The sequence below is a fragment of the Gavia stellata genome, chromosome Z, assembly GCF_030936135.1.
Source record: "Gavia stellata isolate bGavSte3 chromosome Z, bGavSte3.hap2, whole genome shotgun sequence".
NCBI lineage: Eukaryota > Metazoa > Chordata > Aves > Gaviiformes > Gaviidae > Gavia > Gavia stellata.
The window spans coordinates 6,364,185-6,384,742 of record NC_082637.1 but is presented as its reverse complement, the minus strand read 5'-3'; the positions used below and the strand labels follow the sequence as shown (position 1 = coordinate 6,384,742).

The following is a 20,558-nucleotide window of genomic DNA, read 5'->3' as shown; positions in this document are numbered from 1 at the left end:
TCCCATGAGGTGCTTCATTATAAGGAGATCTCTCCGTCACAGAGATTAGACATATACGCATATACATGTGGTTTTATGTGTTAGTGCATTGGTACCTACATATACAAATGCAGAGAGACATCTAAGACTGAGCCTATCTGAATGTGCAAGAAGAGGGTATCATAAATGAATTCCTATGTGGACCATGTGCAATGTGTAAAACTACTTACCTAGTCCTGAAAAAATTCAGGGCTAGGAGCAGATTGAAAATAAACACAAAAAAATTCAATACAAATGTCTTCTGCTATAGAAACATAGGCTACTTTTACACTACTACATTATATATTATTTTTTTACTATTTGTAACATTCTATTTTCTAGTTGCAGAGATGCATTTTCCCCTTAAAATGTAATTATTAATAAAAGCAAAATGCATGTTCACAAAAGCCCATGAAAAACAGAACCATTAAGAGTCCTCATCAAGTTCTAACTACAATTCTTATAACCAAGATGAAGTCTAGAAAACAATGTGCCCCTCTTCCTTCTTTCCCATTGATGTATGGATGGAGAAGCTGATTACATTCTCACGTTACAACATATTGTGAAATGTAGGATCCCCCTGGATGTAGAATGGTAAATGTTGGGCTTCTACAGAGAGGCTGAGATACAGCAGAGCTTTGGATAAAAGACTGACAGTCTATCTGAATAATTTGGCCCAGTGCAGTAACTATCATTCATGATGTAAGTGCTGTTATCAACAAAGCCACCATTTATGATTTTAATCTGCAAGTATGCACAGATGTGATAAATTTATATAAACAATGATAAAGGACTTGCTGCCCAGAAAACTCACTCAGCTCTTCTTCAGACCTTGTACTACAGCCCTTCAAACAGGCTAAATTTTGCTTATAAAGTGTCCCACCCACGTGAATATTCAAGTGACAAATATTTTTCTCAGAATCAGCTCTTGAAGAGAAAAATATGATTTCTTACAAATGTTAGCATTTTTGCAAATCAGGGCTAAAGATAAGTCAGGCAAACCTTTGCTTTCCTGTTAGAAACCACTTGCAATATAGATAATGCTACTAATATTTAATACAGGCATATCATTACTTTCTCTGCTTCCAGAAAAATGTCATTTACTTCAAAGATGTACATGAACAAAGTGAACAAAGTACTCCTGTTTAATCAAAACATGATAATTAACAGGAGTCCAAGTACCCTTATCTTGGGGAACAAGAATAGCAGGTAGCAATTTCACTACTCTTTCAAGTCCAGCATTGTGTTACTGAGTGGGAGGATCTGACAGCTATGAATTCACTTTTTGTCATTTCAGGGGGAGTAATTAACAAGCTGACTATATCTGTGTGGCTATTAGCATGGATGGTGCCTTGGATTTAGTAAGGTGTAGATGGCTGCCGGCTTCCATGAAAGAAAGGTTAATGGAGACATTTGTCCTCTGATGAAGAATTTTGAATTGAGCATGATATATCATCCACCTCTAGGAAACCATAGCATGAGTGTCTCTTCCAATTTCAAGAATCATTTAAGGAATATTTTTACAAATCATGATATACAGGGAATAGGTAAGCAAGTTTTCCACTGGTCACCCTATTTATGGGTTGCAAGTCTCACTTCTGCTCCTTCTAAGTCCATGATCCTAATCATAATTATCATCACTGTATGTGGGTTGTGATACCTACAACAGAACCACTCTGCTAAAGCGACAGAATGACTGAGGTGTTCCCTCCAACTTCAATCATCTCATTCCCAGGACCTTTGAACCTCCTCAGTTGCCACATAACATGACATTCCACCCTGCTTTAGCCCTAAGAACCTACGCTTTTTTTATAGTATTGCACATTTGAGAGCATTAGTCATCTGACTAACCTGAGATGCAGATGTTAAGGTGAGATGAATCATGCTCTAGGACTTCAGTACATTTATCTTATGAATTAGAAACCACAACCCATATGTGACTTCATTGTGGTTTATAGTTCTGGATAAACATATAAACTCTCCTGCCTTAATGTCACCAGTCAGCTGGACGCTTTTCTCACGCTTAAACCCAGTCAGGATCTATAGACTAAGAGCTGAATTCCATGGATTATTAGAGTGGCTCAATCCAATGAAAGTGTGTATATGAAACGCTACTAAGAACCCTATAGTAGCCAAGAACTTAAGAAGGCGTTGTTGTCCCAATTTTCTGATAGGTCAGTGTTTGGAGTATCACTGTAGACCTGAAGGGAAGCCTGAAGAGCTCAGCTCTGAGAATAAGCTCTTCTGTGATAAGAAGCACTCTTCAAGTCCTTTTGCCACTTCAGTTTATTAGATGGATCAGTTAGAGACTTGGTGAATCAAAGCAGGGGGAGGTGAGGATTGTTGGATTGAGTCAGATCAAAACCACCAGTTGCTGAGATAGAGATCTTCTGCCTGTACGAAGCTGATACGAAAAAAAATAGCCTATTTTGTGTAGAACAGACGAAAATATTTTAACAATGGTTTCTATTCTTGGCTGACGCTTTCTAGATTCCGAATATGGTAGATATCATTATGAAAGAATTCTAATAAAAAATTTTCATTATTATAATTATTACTAATGCTACTATTATTTAAAAATATACCACAAAAATGTTTTGATATTGTTACAGTTATAAGAAAAGGCGCTTTTTTCCTTCCTAAATTTTAATCTGGCTAATCAGTGTTTAAGAATAGCAACCACAAGGTCACACTTCCATACAGTTTTTGGTTATTTTTCTTCTGTCTATGTTTAGCAGATATACAATTAAACTCAGAGGTTTCTAGGAGGAATAGAAGGGTTATATACCATGCTTTGATCCTCCATTGACACTTCATTCAGTGGGGAAGAGAAGGTGGCCAAGGCAGGAATATTCTTCTACTTTTAACACAAGGAGAGTTAATGGAGGATAGAAAATAATAAGTATGAACCATTAACAGTTAAGGGGTATTGGTGCTTTTTTGTGTATAAACAGGTAGCATAGGTCTCTCATGGCAACAAACAGGAGAAACACTTTTCTCTCCTGTTCCAGCCATGGTAGGTAGATGTTGGGCAGAGATGTTTGGGAAATAGAGTTGTTCATCTGTTTGCTTGCTTTCTGAAACAAAGGAGAAAGGGAAGTCAGATCACTGGCCAGACTACCAATTAAGGTCATTCAGATTAGGTAAATGCTCCAAATGGGAATATAAAAAGTCGAGCCATAGAAGATCAACAGTCCATCTAATCCATTTTCATCTTTTGGAGAATGACCAATAGCCCAGGGAATCCCACAATGATTTTTGCTTGGCATATTCTCTCAGCTTCCAGTTATTTGCACCTCAAGAGCCTTTCTAAGCTGGAAGCAGAATCCTTGTTTTTAACAGCCCTTGATGGGTTTTTTTCCTCCAATAGTTTACTTAAATGGTTGTTGAATCCATCTACATTTTTGGCACAAGTAATTATCCCTATTGTCTTTGAGAACAGAGATCAACTTAGGAAGGAATTTTGACCCATGGGCTGGTGTCTGAGAGTGACTCTGCATGAGATGGTTGACTCAGTTTTCACATCTGGCCTGTCCCAGAAATAAAAGGATCTCTTTTCTCCTCTTTCGTCCTCACTTATACTCCTATTTCCCCATAGGTGGTTCTACACTATCCCTTTTGCCATTTTTTGAGCTTGCTGAATTGTTTTTCCTAAAGTGATTAAACTCACTAACCTGGTGGACAACTATTCTGTGTTGGGGTGGTTTAGTTTTCACAGAATCACAAAGGTTGGAAAAGACCTGTAAGATCATCAAGTCCAACCATCAACCAAAAAAAACCCCCCACCCAAAAAAAACCCCAGACCCCCATGCCCATTAAGCCACGTCCCACAATGCCACGTCCACACGTTCCTTGAATACCTCCAGTGAGGGTGACTCCACCACTTCCCTGGGCAGCCTGTTCCAGTGTCTCACTGCTCCCTCAGTAAAGAAATTTTTCCTAATATCCAGTCTGAATCTCCCCTTGCGCAACTTGAGGCCATTTCCTCTTGTCCTGATAAAAAAAAAAAAACCCCGCGTCTCTCTGTGTTGCCCAGGCTACGCTGCAGTGACTATTCACAGGCGCGATCCCACTACTGTTTTCTTCTGGACTACTGTTGAATCAGCCTGCAAAATTGTCTAATGAATGCCAGAGACCCTATAAGGCTGGGAAAAGGGCAGAGGTGAAGAGTGGGACTTCATCCTTTTCCCCACAAATGAGTTGTTAGATTTGGCCCATCCCATCTCACAAAACTACAATCTATTGCAGAGCCTCCAAAGTCTGTTCCTAGCAGGTGATAATTCATACATCATTCCTTGTTTGTGATTTAGAGTAAAGAAATTAGATAGTGCTACACTGGGTCTCCTCTATACGCTATTTCCTTCCCTGAGACCTCACTGTGTGCTGCAGAGACTCATAACTGTAGCTGCTGTCTGGTACCACTGTGACTGAAGTGAATCTGCTAGCATAACTGCTGTGTTATGTTTTCTAAGGTCAAGAGTGATGGACACAGACAGAAAACTGCATTTCCAAGACTAAACTGCAAGCCTAAATGCTCATCAAGGTGTTCTGATTATCCTCCAACCTTCGAGCAGGTGTTCACTGAAACGATAGGGAGAAAATGACAACTGTAGGAACAGCTCTCTGGGACACCTACCCCTAGGAAGACATAGACTGCATTTGCTTGTCTGCTATTGCTTATATCAGAGATGTTAGCAAAAGAAAATTACTAGATTAAGCACTGTTTAACGAGTGCCCGAAAATGTTAAGTGACAGTGAGCTGTCACCTGGTGTAAACAGCCCTCAAATAATTGCATGATGAGTTGCATTTGTAAGAAAATATGAATGTGAAAAAGCAGTAGCAGACATTAAATGAGTGCCCAGGATTTTAGATTTGATTCATCTTGAGTATGGACAGGGAAATGTAATTGATTGCTTTGGTTATTTCTTACATGAAGTCTGCAAACCATTTAGGACTGAATAATTGGTTTATCAAAGCAAAGTCACAGAATCACAGAATGACAGGGGTTGGAAGGGACCTCTGGAGATCATCTAGTCCAACCCCCCCGCCAGAGCAGGGTCACCTAGAGCAGACTGCACAGGAATGCGTCCAGGCGACTCCACAACCTCTCTGGGCAGCCTGTTCCAGTGCTCTGCCACCCTCAAAGGAAAGATGTTCCTTCTCAGGTTTAGATGGAACTTCCTGTGATCAAGTTTGTGCCCGTTAACTCTTGTCCTGTCACTGGGCACCACTGAAAAAAGACTGGCCCCGTCCTCCTGGCACCCACCCCTTCGGTATTTATAAGCATTAATAAGATCCCCCCTCAGTCTTCTCTTCTCCAGACTAACAAGACCCAAGTCCCTCAGCCTTTCCTCATAAGAAAGATCTTCCAGTCCTCTAATCACCTTCGTAGCCCTTTGCTGTACCCTCTCCAGCAGCTCCCTGTCCTTCTTGAACCGGGGAGCCCAGAACTGGACACAGCACTCCAGATGTGGCCTCACCAGGGCAGAGTAGAGGGGGAGAATAACCTCCCTCGCCCTGCTAGCCACACCCCAGGATGCCGTTGGCCTTCTCGGCCCCAAGGGCACATTGCTGGCTCATGGCCATCCTGTTGTCCCCCGGGACTCCCAGGTCCCTTTCCACAGAGCTGCTCTCCAGCAGCTCAGCCGCTAACCTGTGCTGATGCATGGGGTTATTCCTCCCCAGGTGCAGTACCCTACACTTGCCTTTGTTGAATTTCATCAGGTTCCTCTTTGCCCGACTCTTCAAGTCCCAAGTCTCCAAGTCCCAAGAAAGAAAGTTTAAGAGCAGAACTAGAGATCATGTATCTGAGTAACACTGCATATTTAGAGTGGGACCAGACTTTCATTAATGAGGAAAACACTGAAGTTCTCAGCAGAGGAACGGGTAAAGAATCAAAGCTCATCTTGAGCTGAGAATCCATCTAAGTTAGAGGATATAGCTCAGACTGAAATGTTGAGATGTTCCAACTATCATTAATCTGCTCTTTAGAGGGAAACTACCAACTTTACAAATAATTCTTCCCAAGAGAAATGGGATTTTTTTGTTAATCAAATTGTTTTAATCATAGAGAGAAAGATCTGCTACGATTTTCCAGTCTCCGTTCTCCATGGCTTCAAATAATTTCAATTTCCCTTCATGGCAGGATATAATAACAACACTAAGCAAAAGGCATTTTATTGCCTCATTGAAATCTAAAACAACTGAGCAGCTTAGGCAGTTTTTGCATTCTTAATTTCTTAATACTACTCCCTCCTTTTCTATTAATGGGATTTTTTTAAACTTACAGTGGGAGCACCTACACTGCCCGACACATGCCAATGTTCTCCTTTCTTTTGCCACCTTAAAAAGGATTCTGCATGGCAAATCCCACTCTACTTTTTTCTCCCTTCACTGCAGGACACCTGTCCAGACACTCTGAGAGATATTGTCATGATCTGTGAAGGCCCTTGTTCTAACAAGCTGTCAGGGAAGGCGCTGCAATTCAGATTCAGGCACCAACATTTAGACAGCTACAAAATACGTGCCTAAATGCAAGGTAGGTATCTAAAATCCCCTTACACTTAATGGAAGTATAGACTCTATTCAGTTGCCCACACATGACTCTTGCTATTTGATATGCTTTCAGGAATCTTGTCTGGCTTTCCTTTACCGGACTAGAAGGGCTCTGGCACCCCATAGGTCCTGTGTCTCATCCACAGGGGGACAGATGATCATAGAATCATAAAATCATAGAATCGTTTAGGTTGGAAAAGACCTTTAAGATCATCAAGTCCAACCGTAAACCTAACACTGCTACGTCCACCACTAAAGCATGTCCCTAAGCGCCTCATCCACACGTCTTTCAAAAACTCCAGGGATGGTGACTAAACCACCTCCCTGGGCAGCCTGTTCCAATGTCTGACAACCCTTTCGATGAAGAAGTTTTTCCTAATATCCAATCTAAACCTCCCCTGACGCAACTTGAGGCCATTTCCTCTTGTCCTATCACTTGTCCCTTGGGAGAAGAGACCAGCACCCACCTCTCTACAACCTCCTTTCAGATAGTCGTAGAGAACGATAAGGTCTCCCCTCAGCCTCCTCTTCTCCAGACTAAACAACCCCAGTTCTTTCAACTGCCCCTCATTAGACTTGTGCTCCAGACCCCTCACCAGCTTTGTCACCCTTCTCTGGACAAGCTATGATGATGACACAAGACTTGTGGGAGACCCACAGCATTCTGGATCAGGAACCTGAACCCAAGCAGGACACTGTAGGACACTCAAACAGCTCTTGAAGCCTCTAGTAAGGGGAGTGAGCAAAGACCTAAATCTCCACTCCTAAATCTCCCTGAATCCCACAAAACCAGAACCTAGATACACAGCTCATGTGTAGACATTTTAATTTAGGTGTCTGAATGTAAGGCCTAGGCCTAACATAGCAGGCATAACTTCTGTTTGCTCTTCTTCGTGTACGTAAGTCAAAATGCTTTATATCAAAAGTGACTATTAACCTCTTAATGTGACGTATGATGCACATAATACCAACAGATAGAGGAATGAAAATTGATAATAAAACACAAGTTTAAGATTATGGTTCAAACGAATACACCAGTATTCTTATATATTCTCCATTTCTCATTTTAAATGATGATGAATATGGAACACAAACATAGGCAATTTAGCTATATTTACACAATCAGTCTGAATACCCTTGGAGACAGTCTTTGGACACAAATTGTACTGATTTCAGATCATTTTGTATGGTTTGTTTATCCAGTCTCAGACAAGGCTACTAAATGTATGGAGAATGATGAATGAAAGGCAGTGGTGACTATTTAGCTATCAATCATATTAATTTTTTGAAAAAGAATAATTTTGGAGCTCAAATCCATTTGTGGCTCGTTCAGTCCAATCCGAATATTTTACCTCCTGTGGAAAAATGAGAATGAGAATGAAATTCTCATATATACGTCTTGGATAATAGTAGAAATGATCTAGAAACCTTTTGTACCCTAACAATGAATTTGAATAGTACTTTAGCGGCAAGATGTCCCTCTCCTGATCTAGTAGATGTGTCTCATCTTTGTCTTCTTTCACTCTGTCATTACTAATGAGTTCGCATTTCCCTTGCTTTATCCTTTTTCATTTTTGTACCTTGAAAACAGATATAATATTCTTTATCACACAGACATTTTTTGGTACGCATTATGTAACCTTAGAATATTTTCAGTCACATTTTATCTTTTTGCTCCAATTCACCCACGCATTTCCACCATCTTATTAAAGATGAGTTTAAATGTGTTTTATTCGATGCATTGGTGAATGCATTACTTCATTAGGAAACCTCATGGAAATTCATGTGCTTAATGCTAAAGTGCCTCCCATCCCACACCCATTTCAATTAAAGTGTGACATTGACACAGCCTTAATGCCCTCAACTGCTCATTTGACACAATCTCATACAGTGATATCTCACCAAAACAGGAAGCTGCTTTCACATCTCGTTTGCATTATGTATTCATTTTAAGATTAGTCACATGCCTAATGAGCATCTTGGAGGCTGTCCAGTTTGCTGCACTATGTCATGCTTCCTTTCCTGCCACTTTACTTGCATTAACTCTCTGTGATATTGCCAAAGACTGTACAGAGTGTAAATTGCTCTTACCCATTTGTTCCAGAAAATGATCACATCTACTGCCACTTGGAAATTGTTCCCATTGTTGACTACAATTAAATATTAAATGTGCACTGAAATAATTTCATTTGCATGAAGTGCTAACCTCTGAAATTTTGCCCGCATACAGACTAATACTAAAAGAATTTCCTCCTTCCCCTCCCCATTTACTTACAAAAATAATATGTTTCTGTCTTAAAATTCTGAACGGCAATGTTTGTAGCAAGCCTAAAATACAGTCATTATTCCTGCTTTATCTTGAAGTGGCATTAAACTCAAAGTGACAGCATTAAAACTATCATTTCAGGTAGCATTTAACTTTATAATTAATGTTTACTCTATATTTTAAACAAATACTGACACGTCTATTTCTGTATTTATGTGTACACACATTTATTTATAACTGTATATAATGGCTGCAGTCTGAGCTTCTCAAGATCTTATCAGCTTTTCCAAACTAAGACAACCAGCTAAAATAAAAGACAGTTTCATACATCAGAAAGGACCATCTATTCTGATCACTGATTTTGACACCGTATGTCTGATCTACACTATACAGAAGACTCCGCTGTATAAATTCTTATTGGAACAGAAATGCACCACTTACTTACAATAAAAAAAAAACAACACGACAAAAAGCAGCCCCTTCCCTCAAATAAATCCATACTAGCCTTTAAAAAAGACTTGGACTATCCATCACAACAGCCAGTAAATTCTTCAGAAGTGTGGGTACTCCTTCTATAAACGATAAACACAGAAGGGAAAAAATGTAAATAATTCTAAATCTATTTGCATAGCTCTTTTAGGATCAAAATTAACACATTTGAGATATATGTATGTATTTGACATTCAAACCTGTGAGTACATATATCATACAATGTAGCAACTGAAATATCCTTTTAACAAAAATTCTGCATGGTAGTAGCAGCTTTCTGTGATAAACAAGGTCCCCCATAATATTTAAAAAATATCAGTGGATAACAGAAAAATAGTTGAAAGTAAAAAGCACCATTATATTCGAATTGTATATTTCTACAATATTGCTAGAGATAGGAGTCACTGTAGAAAGAGAAAACTCTAACACATTAGTAACATAATCTTGAACCACAATGAAAAGGAATGATAGGGAACAAACATGTTCCTAGGGACTGTCACAAAAAAGGGAAAAATAATGCCTCTGGATTCTTAAAGCGACATGATTATTACTGCACAATGTTTAGGATAAATTCCTAACTGTGTTTTTGGAGGGAAGCAGAGGTGGGAAGGGGAAAAACATTTGGCAACATATTAAAGTGAAAGGACTCCTCTGTATTCTCTGGTCAGTAACAGTAAGCAATTTTCACCATTGCTTTATATTGGACTAGACAAAAGAGAAATATATTCTCATCTTTAGACCCCTTTAAAGCTCACTGTCTTATCAGTGTACAGATGAAGTATAAAATAAAAATAAAATGAGGACAAAAAAAATCTTCTAAAAATCTTCAAAAGTCAATTGCCAGTGGGTATGCTTCTATGGAGCAAGGAATAGGTCAGGACATTAAATATGTTCTTTATACCAAAAGAATCAGACTTCAGAACATTTTTTAGAATTGAAAAGATTTGGGCTTTTATGAAATAAAATATGAAAACGCATTGGCAGTCATTTATTCTTAAGTCAAAGCAAAAACTATTGTAGATTCCTTGTTTCAAGTTTTTCATGCGTTCCCAACTGATCTCAGAATCACAGAATCACAAAATCACTAAGGTTGGAAAAGACCTGTAAGATCATCAAGTCCAACCATCAACTAACACCACAATGCCCATTAAACCATGTCCCACAATGCCTCGTCCACACGTTCCTTGAACACCTTGATCATACAAGATCATACAAGATCATCTTGATCATACAAGATGGTTTTGTGGATCCTTTGTGTGGCCTGAATGCGGTTTGGTTCTCCTTTTCTACTAGAATATCAACCAGATTATAACAGTCCTATGCTCATGTGCTTTGGGAAAGGTTTATTGTCCCCTGTCTTCTTTACCTAGATGCAAATATATTTCACAAGAATCTACAGAAATGAAAAACACCTGAAATTATTATTCCATTCCCATGTCAATGCTTAAGGTGAACAATGAGAAGTTAAAATGGACAAAGTTATCACAAACGTTTAGTAGAGTCGTTGAAGTCTTTCCCGTAAAACTGAAAGTGACAGACTTCTGGGATTTAAAAGACAATTATATTATTTACAAAGGCCCCTCCATTTTACACTCCCCCACTCCCCTATTTCTATTAGGACAGCTCTTAGAAAAAGCCCCATCAAACACAAGGAAGTACAGTATCAATTCTGTCAGTGCTACCTACTTAAATCATGGCTAAATTTGCACAGTGAAGTATCATGGTCACTACTGCCACAATTTCACACCATAGAAAACATAGAGAATGAAGTTGCCAGTGCAAGAAAATTAGAAAAAATACGTAAGTATTTATTAGATTCTTATGTCCATGTAAAGCAAAAGAAACAACAGACCTTATCTTAAAGCTCAGCTGGAGAATAGTAAACTCAGCAGGTTGGCTAATACTGAAAAACCACAGATTATCATTCAAACACATCACAGAAAAATTTTTGTTACTTCCAGAGTATCACCCTGTCAGTGACACCTACAGAAAATGTTGTTCCTTTCAATGCCTGAAGACAAATAAAGCCACAGGTAGGCAGAATACATTATTTCCAAAGAAGTACACTAAAATCTGAGATCAGTATGCCCAGAGAAGTTCAGGGCAGCTCATGAGTGCCATAAACAGGATACAAATGTCTGAGGAGCCTAAAACGTATGACACAAAAGAAAGGCAATATATAGATATCCAGAGAGATCAGTGATCTCAGACACAGCTGAAAAGCTATGTTCAATTTTCTGCTTTGCCTCTCTGCCGCAGTGAAGGTACATTTCCTATTTGGCCTGGTTTTTTCTTTCCTCTGACTAGACAGATCACTGTTCTGCCCCAACGTGTAACTTCGCCGTGACACAAAACAGCTGTTTGTGGCTAGCTCCTTGTGACCATCGAGGAATAACCTCTCCTCTAGCAAGTCCTGGCATCAGCATAGTCTTGGTCCTGGATGTGCTCATTCTGGATCACTTAATACTTTTTTAGACTGATGGAAAATAGTTAAAATAGGCCTATCGGTGGATGTACAAAAAAACCCGTGAGATGAATTCTGTGATTTGAGACCAGGGGCTCAGAAGTAGTAAAAGAAATCTCAACAGTATTAACTTTTTCAGTGTACTGAGATTTTTAGAAGTATTTGTTTGTTATTACAGGTCAGATAACAAATGATTCCTTCTATTTGTTTTTTGGTTTTATGTCCAGTTTTGAGGGGTCATACCACATATTTACTCAAGAGGAAACATATATACTTAGCCCAGGATTATATTCTGCTGTTAGTACATGTTTTAGAGCATGTATAGAAATAAGCCTTTCTCAGGATATCCTCAGCATGTTCTGAGAGACAGAAGAGCTGAACAGATAAAACTCGGAGTCAGACTTCCAGTTCTGCCTCTAGCCAGCTGTCTGAGTTTGAATTCAATATTTTATTTCTCTGTTGTCTATCTCCCTCTCTCTTCTCCTATTTAGAGTGTTGGTTTTACCAAGTAGAAGCTGTCTGTTACTCAAGGAGACCTTCATCCTGATTAGATCCTCTAGGCATTCCTGCAGTATGTACTTATAATGCATCATAAGCTTTCCTTCTCTTTGTGATTATCTATTATTCATATCGTAGTAGTGTCTAGAGACCAATAAGTTAAGATTATGACAAGACACAATATATGGATAAATACAGATGGCAGGTGGTTAATAATAAAGATGGGTGTACATACATAACTTAATGGTGTCAGTAACTACTAATGCTCCTCTTTTCCAATTAGATCTAATGATTATATTTTTTCTTGAGTGCAACAAATGAATATGTAGCAATTCCACAGTAGTTTTGCCTTCTTTAGAGTTGACACATCTCATTTTTTATTTTTTGATATTTTTAATGGTTCTAAAATTACTGATGGTTTGAAGAGTTTATACATCTTTTTTTTTTTTTTTTCATCATTAAAATACCACAGTTTACCAGTAGTTAATATCCAGGAAATGTGGAATACTATAGAAATATCAAATTAAAAGAAATACTACCATTAGATGCTTTACTTAGCAATGCAGTAATTTTATAGAGCAGGCTGCCCAGGACTATGTCTGTACAGTTTTGAGTATCTCCAAGGATGGAGACTCCACAATCTCTCTGGACAACCTATGCCAATGTTTTCCTGTACTGGGAAGCCCAGAACCAGACATGGTACTCCAGGTGTGGCCTCAACAGTACTGAGTAGAGGGGAAGGATCACCTCCCTCAACCTGCTGTCAACACTCCTCCTAATGCAGCCCAGGATACCATGAGCCTTCTTTGCTGTAAGGGCACATTGCTGGCTCATGCTTAACTTGCTGTCCACCGGTGCCCAGCAGGATGTGAATAGATGATACCCAATACAACAGGAATCTGGGGCTGTTCAAGGCATTAAATTACTCGGTTTTATACTCTGTAAATATCTTCCAAATCTGTGCCCAACTTAGAAAGGGGAAAAACCTTTGAAATGTTTTAATGAGACATAATTTTTGCCACAACCATTTTGAATTAACTGGTTTAGAAATAGAAATTCAGTTCAGTCAACCAGAATTCATCCCAGATGTCGCTTCCAACTCAGACTGTCCCATTGTACTCCAGCCATATAGTCATGCAATGGTCAGCATCTAAAGATGATGACTTTCAGTGTATTGCCGATACATGTGAATGTTTATCATTACTTAAGGTTACAATGCACGTAAACCCAATGTAGTTAGCAGAGCATGTGGTCCCAGAGCAGAGCGCCAGGATATTAAATTCAATAAGCACTTGATTTTTCTAGAGAAGGTCAACTAAGTGTTTAAAAGTGGAAAAGAGTACTGAAATAACAAAACTTCTAAAAACACACTCCAAACTGGAGTTTTTACATTATTTTAGTATTTTGAAAGATTGCTTTCTGTCTTGTAAGATTTTTGGTTTCTGTAATTATAATTGCACAGCCATTAATAGTTATAGAGCATGAAGCCACAAATCTGTAGTTGAAAGAGATTTTGTACAAAGCATTTCAGAAAGCCGTAATTATGGTACGACCATGACACAATTTAATTGTCATCACAAAATTAAGGTTTAATCTAAAGTTTACAAATCTTGCTTCTATCTAAGCGCTACTTAGGAGCAGCTTCTCACTGTATGGCAATCTTGAATAGGCAGAGAGACTGAAAGGGATGAAGAAGAGAATAATCTCTACTCACCTATAGTTGGATCATGATAGTCCGGGAACCGATGGCTTATGAACTGCATTGTCATTGCTGGAGAGGAGGAAGACAGAGGAAAGAAAAGGAATTATATGACTGTCTTTAAATGACAATAGGGAAAAGAACAAGCAGAGAATTCACTCATCCAAGTATCAGCTTAGAAAGTGACTCAAAAGTTGGTCTTATGTCTAGAGCTGCAAGAGTGCATTGGCATTACGGTGATAATTAAGAACTGATAAATGGAAAAAAAAAAGAATTAAACTTCTTTATTTGTTTTAATTTCTTCCTTTGTCTTAATTTCTTCCTTTTTAAACTGCATTTTATTAATTGCTGTATTAAAATGTGACAACTTTTTAACACTTGGTAAATACTGTTAATCTGATATTGTCTACAGATGAAAATTGCAATGAAGAAAACATAAAATATAATTTACAAGGCTGATTCATGAAAGTTTTCATGATGATACAAAATGCCACGAACTGCAGTACCTGATTTGATTTCTGGTGCATTTCAGGATTACCTAACTCATTAAACTTGATGTAGCAGACAAATGCTTCTGTTAACCACCTAGGGGTTGGTTTCTTCTGAACAGATTGCTTTATGGCCGACTATTACCTGCTTTCAGAAATTTCAGGAAAGTTATGTAAGTCTTCAGGAAAATCGCTTTGCATCATTTGGAACAGGTGGTGCTCTGGAAGTGAAATTCCAATTTATGTAGGAAGCCAGAAGCATTGATATCCTGGCCAACCATGAGTTTCTAACATGCTGTTTAAAGTTCATGGACTTTGAATAACCACAAAAGTAGGATTGGGTATTCAATGGTCACAGTAATACCATAAGTTATCAGAACAAAATGGGAAGTTATGTTATCTTTGATGTCTTTCCTCGGGAGTTTGAATCTCAGCTCATTTGAAAAGTAAAGGAATCTACCTAACACTGAGAGCTGTGAAGAAGAGACCTTCCAAAGTGAAATAGGTGAATTCCAATTGAACAGAAGGGAAAAAAAATAGGACCCAACAGATTTTTTTAAAATATTGCTTGATTTTTAAGCCAATTATTTTAATTCTTCATGGGTTTTTAATGCCTGTATTAAAACTCCACTATAGTTGCTATGTGGCCATTTGTTTAAAAAAAATTACCCCACCTGAATGATAACTACCAGTCACAACATGTGAAACCAAACGTGAGATCCTGCCTTATGTCTTGAACATCTCAGTTACCTTCAATAGCAGTGGTTATGAACAAGAAATGCAACATTTTAAAAATTCTGTGTATAAACACACCAGTTTTTAAAACAGCATTTAGTTTAACGTTTGTCCTTCTTATATTTTCAAGAATCAAGGGGTTAAGGAGATAGTTTTACAAAATGATACGGACAAGGAGTATTAAACATTTATTACCATGTTAATAAATTATTGCATCTTTAGTGCAGACAAACATAAATGTTAAGAAGCAGCATTATAAATTCATAGTAACTCAGAGAGGGTAACTGTAAAAAAAGCTCATTCAGTCTATACATATTATGGGGGAATAAATCTACATGTAGTGACACTCATGTCTTCTATATTATCTGTTGTCAGATGCATTACTTTTAAGTACTGTGTACGTTTGGACACTTTCCTTTCCAGGACACCTGGTTTTCCAATCATGACAAATTTTTAGGCACCTCCATCTGATAACTGTTAATCGTTTATGAAGAATAAATTGATGCCTAATGTGGTCTGAGAAGCCTAGCAGAGATGCTGTTCATATGGTTTATGCCTACACATCTTGAGCTTTCTGAGAGCCTGTACCACAAATTATTTCCATTTGTTTCACTACCTGCTGCTTTTTCTTGTCAAGCTTTTTTTTAAAAAGCAAACTACTCTGTATCTCATCTCATTCTGTTTCCTTTTGGAGCTATGCCTGCGTCGCAAAATCTGTTGTTACAATTGAAACGGAAATTCTCAAAGGATACCCAGAACTCATGGTAAACATTTTTCCTCTCTCCTGAAACACCCCCAAATCAATACACCATTTATATCCTCATTAAATCCATGGGATCTAAGAGGACTGAAATAATTTGGAAGCATCATACTGACTTTCAGCTGTAATGTGCAAAATGTGAGCCACTGGGACATGTGAAATTTGTATCTCCCAGACCACTCTGTGTGTGTGAATATGCATCATCAAAGCTTTCACAGGAACCTAGGCTGCACACAGTGCTTTAGAGGAAGATCTGAAGAGGGACTTGTGTCTTATAAAGTCAAGTGCAACAGTTCTGATTTCTATATGCCTCGTCCTAGTCTCAGTCCAGAGCTCTACATGACCTGATTTGGCTATACATAAAATGAATCTGGAGAGGTACAGAATTTGAGAAAGGTTTTCACAGAAGCACTCTACGAAATAAAATGAAAACATTGTACAGTCAGCTGGCTAGGGAAATGGCGAATAAAAACTTCCTTTTACATGCATTTTGTCACACAACTTCTTCCATAACAGCCCTTTGTCAAGGGCTCCTCTTAATTACCAGGGTAAGGAACATCTTTGTCCTCTTTAGAACTTGTCACCTCTTGCACGGGGATTAGCACCCTCTCCCAGAAACAGGTTACGTGGTTTCATTCTCTCAGACAGAAGGAATTGAAGTACACTATCTGATCTTTTTTAATCACTGATTTACAATGTAAAAGAAGGAAAATGTGGTATAAGAGGTGGGAATTGCAACCTCTCTTCCTTTGTGTGCTCTTTAAAATAAGAATTAGCATTTTCTGTTAAACCCCACTGAATATTAGTGCAGCAGGCATTTTCAGAGCAGACGTAACAGGCCACTTCCCCTAAGGCAAAGGAACAACCAGCTTTTTGCTTCAAACAATAAATCCCTTACTCCATGAGGATGGAGGACAAGGAAGTATCAAAGCATCAGGTCTGATGTACAACAGTTGTGTCCAGATTTACCAGACATTCCACAGGCTTGGCTGCTGGGCATGCACAAATTAGTTCTGAATGATGGTCCCAAGTTGGTGGAACGCTTCCCAGAGCAAAAGAAGGCTCAGTCACCACTGGCATGAAAACACACAACTCAGCTGGAGCCTTAGGAATTAGACCTGTTTATAACCAACTCCGTCTGGGCTCCCCAGCAGGACAGCTGCCTCAGATGGAATACACTGATATTAATATCAGCTCCAAAGTTATTTTCCAGAGCAAATTAATTTTGAAAACTAATACCAAAATGGTACGGGTATTCCATGCTGCTTTATGAAAATATTCTCCTTGGTCCCTCCTTTTCTCCTTATCCATTATCCTTTTTTCCATGTAAATTAACATTTACACCTAACAAATCCAAACCATCATCTGATATAGTTGTGAACATTTTCCTTTGCAAATCCAAATAATATTGTTCCAAATTTTTACAGATCTCTAAATTAGGGACCTTTAACTCTAATTTAGGCCACACACAAAGCACTTTATCAAAATGTGGCTTTAAAGCAGGATATTAAAACAGAATAAATGAGTAAGACCTATATTTGAATAAATACATATACATGTAAAAGCAGAGTCAGTTAAAAAATTATAAAAAAAACCGGAAACCAAAAACCTTTTAATCCATAACAGATATTGTGAAACACTTTGAATTGCAAGTTGCCTGAAAATTTTTAATGAATATTTTATAACACTGGGAAGATCATTCAATTTAAATGGGACATGTACATCACATGGCAACTACGATAAGTAAAAGGATCATTGTTTCAGATGAATAGTATCTTCTCTATATCCATCTGTGGCTAAGCAAGTGCAGATTGCCTCAGCTGAATAAATGTAAACCTGATATGCATGAGTAACTATGCAACTCTGAAGTTCTCCCATGTTTTCAAAACAAAAAAGGGGTTCAGATCCCGCATTTAGTTTTCAGTTGTTTCCAATTATGCTTATCCAATGTTCATTAACTATCTAGAAAGGTATACATGATACCTATACTGGCACTGAAATACATATATTTTCTATGAATAATAAACTTAGTCCTGTCTGCTACTTTCAATATAATTCCTACTCTTTTCCTATTAATATTTTATTTACCTCCCAGTAGGAAATGCCACGCTTAGAAAAAGGCTCAGGTTATATTATTTATTCTAAAGCATCCTTTTGATCAGCACAGCAATATTAAATTTTATGTAAAGAAGGTATCAACTTTTTAAAATATATGTGTTTGTGTGGGCCCACAGGCCAATAGAAAAAATGCTTCGATACCCATGCAGTTGTGAGAGCAGGTAGAGTGGAATCCCACTGTCCTTCTAATTTGTTCTAAATTTCACTTGTTCTGACAACTTTGAATGCAGTCTTATAGCTATTTTTCAAGGCAGGAGATCACCTTGCAAGCTTACACAATATTCTTTATGGTAATAGTACCCCCGATGTGAATATCTCATCCTGAGCTTCCTAACCCTCTTTATTCACCCAAGAACTTCCACATATTCTTACTTCCCTGGGTGCTGTGTATGATCATATATTAATCCATTTCCAAAAGAATCTTTACCCTCGTCACAAAATCCTACACTTTAAATAGTTTAACAAATGACCACAACAGTAGTTGCAACTCAGATCTGTGACTCCATATGGTTGATTCACTTTAGTTTAGATCCACTATTCCAGTGGATCTTGTAACTTGTGTTTTTATAAACACTGAGGTTTCAAAGATACCAGCATAGAAGTTGGGCCTAAAAATACTCTAATATGGTAAAGTCAGTGGATTTATAGATTAGTTCATGAGAAAAGAAGGAAGTGTATAAGTATTATTAGCGTAGAGAAAGTGGCAAAGAAGCTAGAGTCTAAAAACAGAACAGGAGATCATATTAACAAAGTATGCAGCATAGGAAGAGACTTTGTCACAAAACAGAAAAAGTGATAAGTATACTAAAAGTTTAAGAGACATCCTTGCCTCTATCAATCTGTAAAATTAAATAACTTTCTGAAAATACAGCCAGGGCATGTTGAACATACCTGATTTTATTCTTTTGATAAGGTGTGTAACTGAACATGTAAAAATGTTACAATATCAAAGTTAGACTATTTCAGCAACTACACAAGCATTTTATTATTATTATTATTATTATTTATTACTCTGCAATACTGGATAATTTTAACAGTTCTGGTCTTTCTCATGGTTTCAAATCCACAAGATCCCAGGTATCATCTTCTAAAATGTATGATCTTTTCAAATGTTCATGCCTGAAAATTGGAATGTTGACTTCTGTTTCATTGGCTTGGAAAAATGACAAACATGCTTATAACTAACTCTTTTGGAGCTCATTCCTGAATTTTTAGATTGACTTGTCAAGTAAAAAGTCATTTGCAATCATTCTTCTTCCCATTGAATCTTATCAAATAGACTTTGTAATAACAATGTGCAAACATATACATGATGAACAGCAAGAGGTGAAGACAGTAGTTTTTTCCAAAATCTTATCTGCTCTTTGAATTGCATTAACACTCACAGCAACTTTGAATGGCTGAAGACACCAATAATGGTAGAATATATTAGGAAAAAAAAAAGAAAAATTTAGAAAAACTCTAAATACAGTCTGAGGAACACTTCACGTGTGTTCAGTTTCTGCAAGTTTAATAAACCACAGTAAAAGACAACCAAAAAAAAAGCTATTAAAGCTAAAGGGAAAATTTTGCTGTGAAACAAATGGGAGACACTAACTATGAACAAATTTAGGCTACAAAGTAGAAAGTATTTCTAGCCCCCCAGATGAGGGATTTTCAGAAACAGAATTCAAACATAGATGGAAGAGGCAAGAAACCTCTTTGATTTTAAGTTGCTTCCTAAGTGAAAGGATTTTGCCTTGAATCCATGACACAGGCTCTTTTGGAGAATTTTCCCCTGTATTCTCAATTTCAGGCGGGGAAAATGTTAATTTATTGTATGATATTTTAATACAGATGGCATCTATAATCAGGTCTTCAACTAATTTCAGTGACAGAAATGAATGTTTGCTTTCCTAAAATACTATATGCTTTTGATCTCAAACGTTTTATAGTCTCTTGCTTTCCAGGGAGAAATTTCTGTATGGAAAACACTGTTTTGTAGTAACTAGGGATAATTGAAATGACCCTGTGTTTATGATATACTTGTGTAGGGGAAAAAAAACCCCAAGAATCTGAGAGAGCTTCATATACAATTCATGCAGTCAAAGCCAGCCCATCTTTGCTGTTTTGAACAAAACATGTTGCACTTCTGAGGTACTGCACTGTTATCTTTTTTCTTTTACAAAAGAGCAGACATCTCTATCAAATGACAGCTTTCCAGGTCACAAAAGACTATGGGATTTGAGTATACTGTATATTTCCTCTGTTTTATTTGTATTTATTTTATCTATGCATGCTGCATTTAGACCACAATATGTTTTGGAATAAATAACTAACAGCAGTAGTCACCTGAACCAAAACAAAAAGAGACAGAATGATTAAATAATGTTGTTACATTTAAGTGCTTCACATCAGTGTGAACCAAAATCGCCAAACAACAGCTACAATGTCAAAGGTGAGAGAGGTGGTTTGACATCAGTGGAGA

General features: G+C 37.7%; 1 protein-coding gene across 1 annotated transcript in view; it reads right to left on the bottom strand.

Moving 5' to 3' along the window:
- Positions 1 to 20,558, bottom strand: part of RIT2 (Ras like without CAAX 2) — a 180,207-nt gene that overhangs the window by 111,568 nt on the left and 48,081 nt on the right. Inside the window, exon 2 of the mRNA XM_059834121.1 lies at positions 14,006 to 14,062. Coding sequence (XP_059690104.1) covers positions 14,006 to 14,062 — 57 coding nt within the window. The remainder of the gene's footprint in view (positions 1 to 14,005; positions 14,063 to 20,558) is intronic.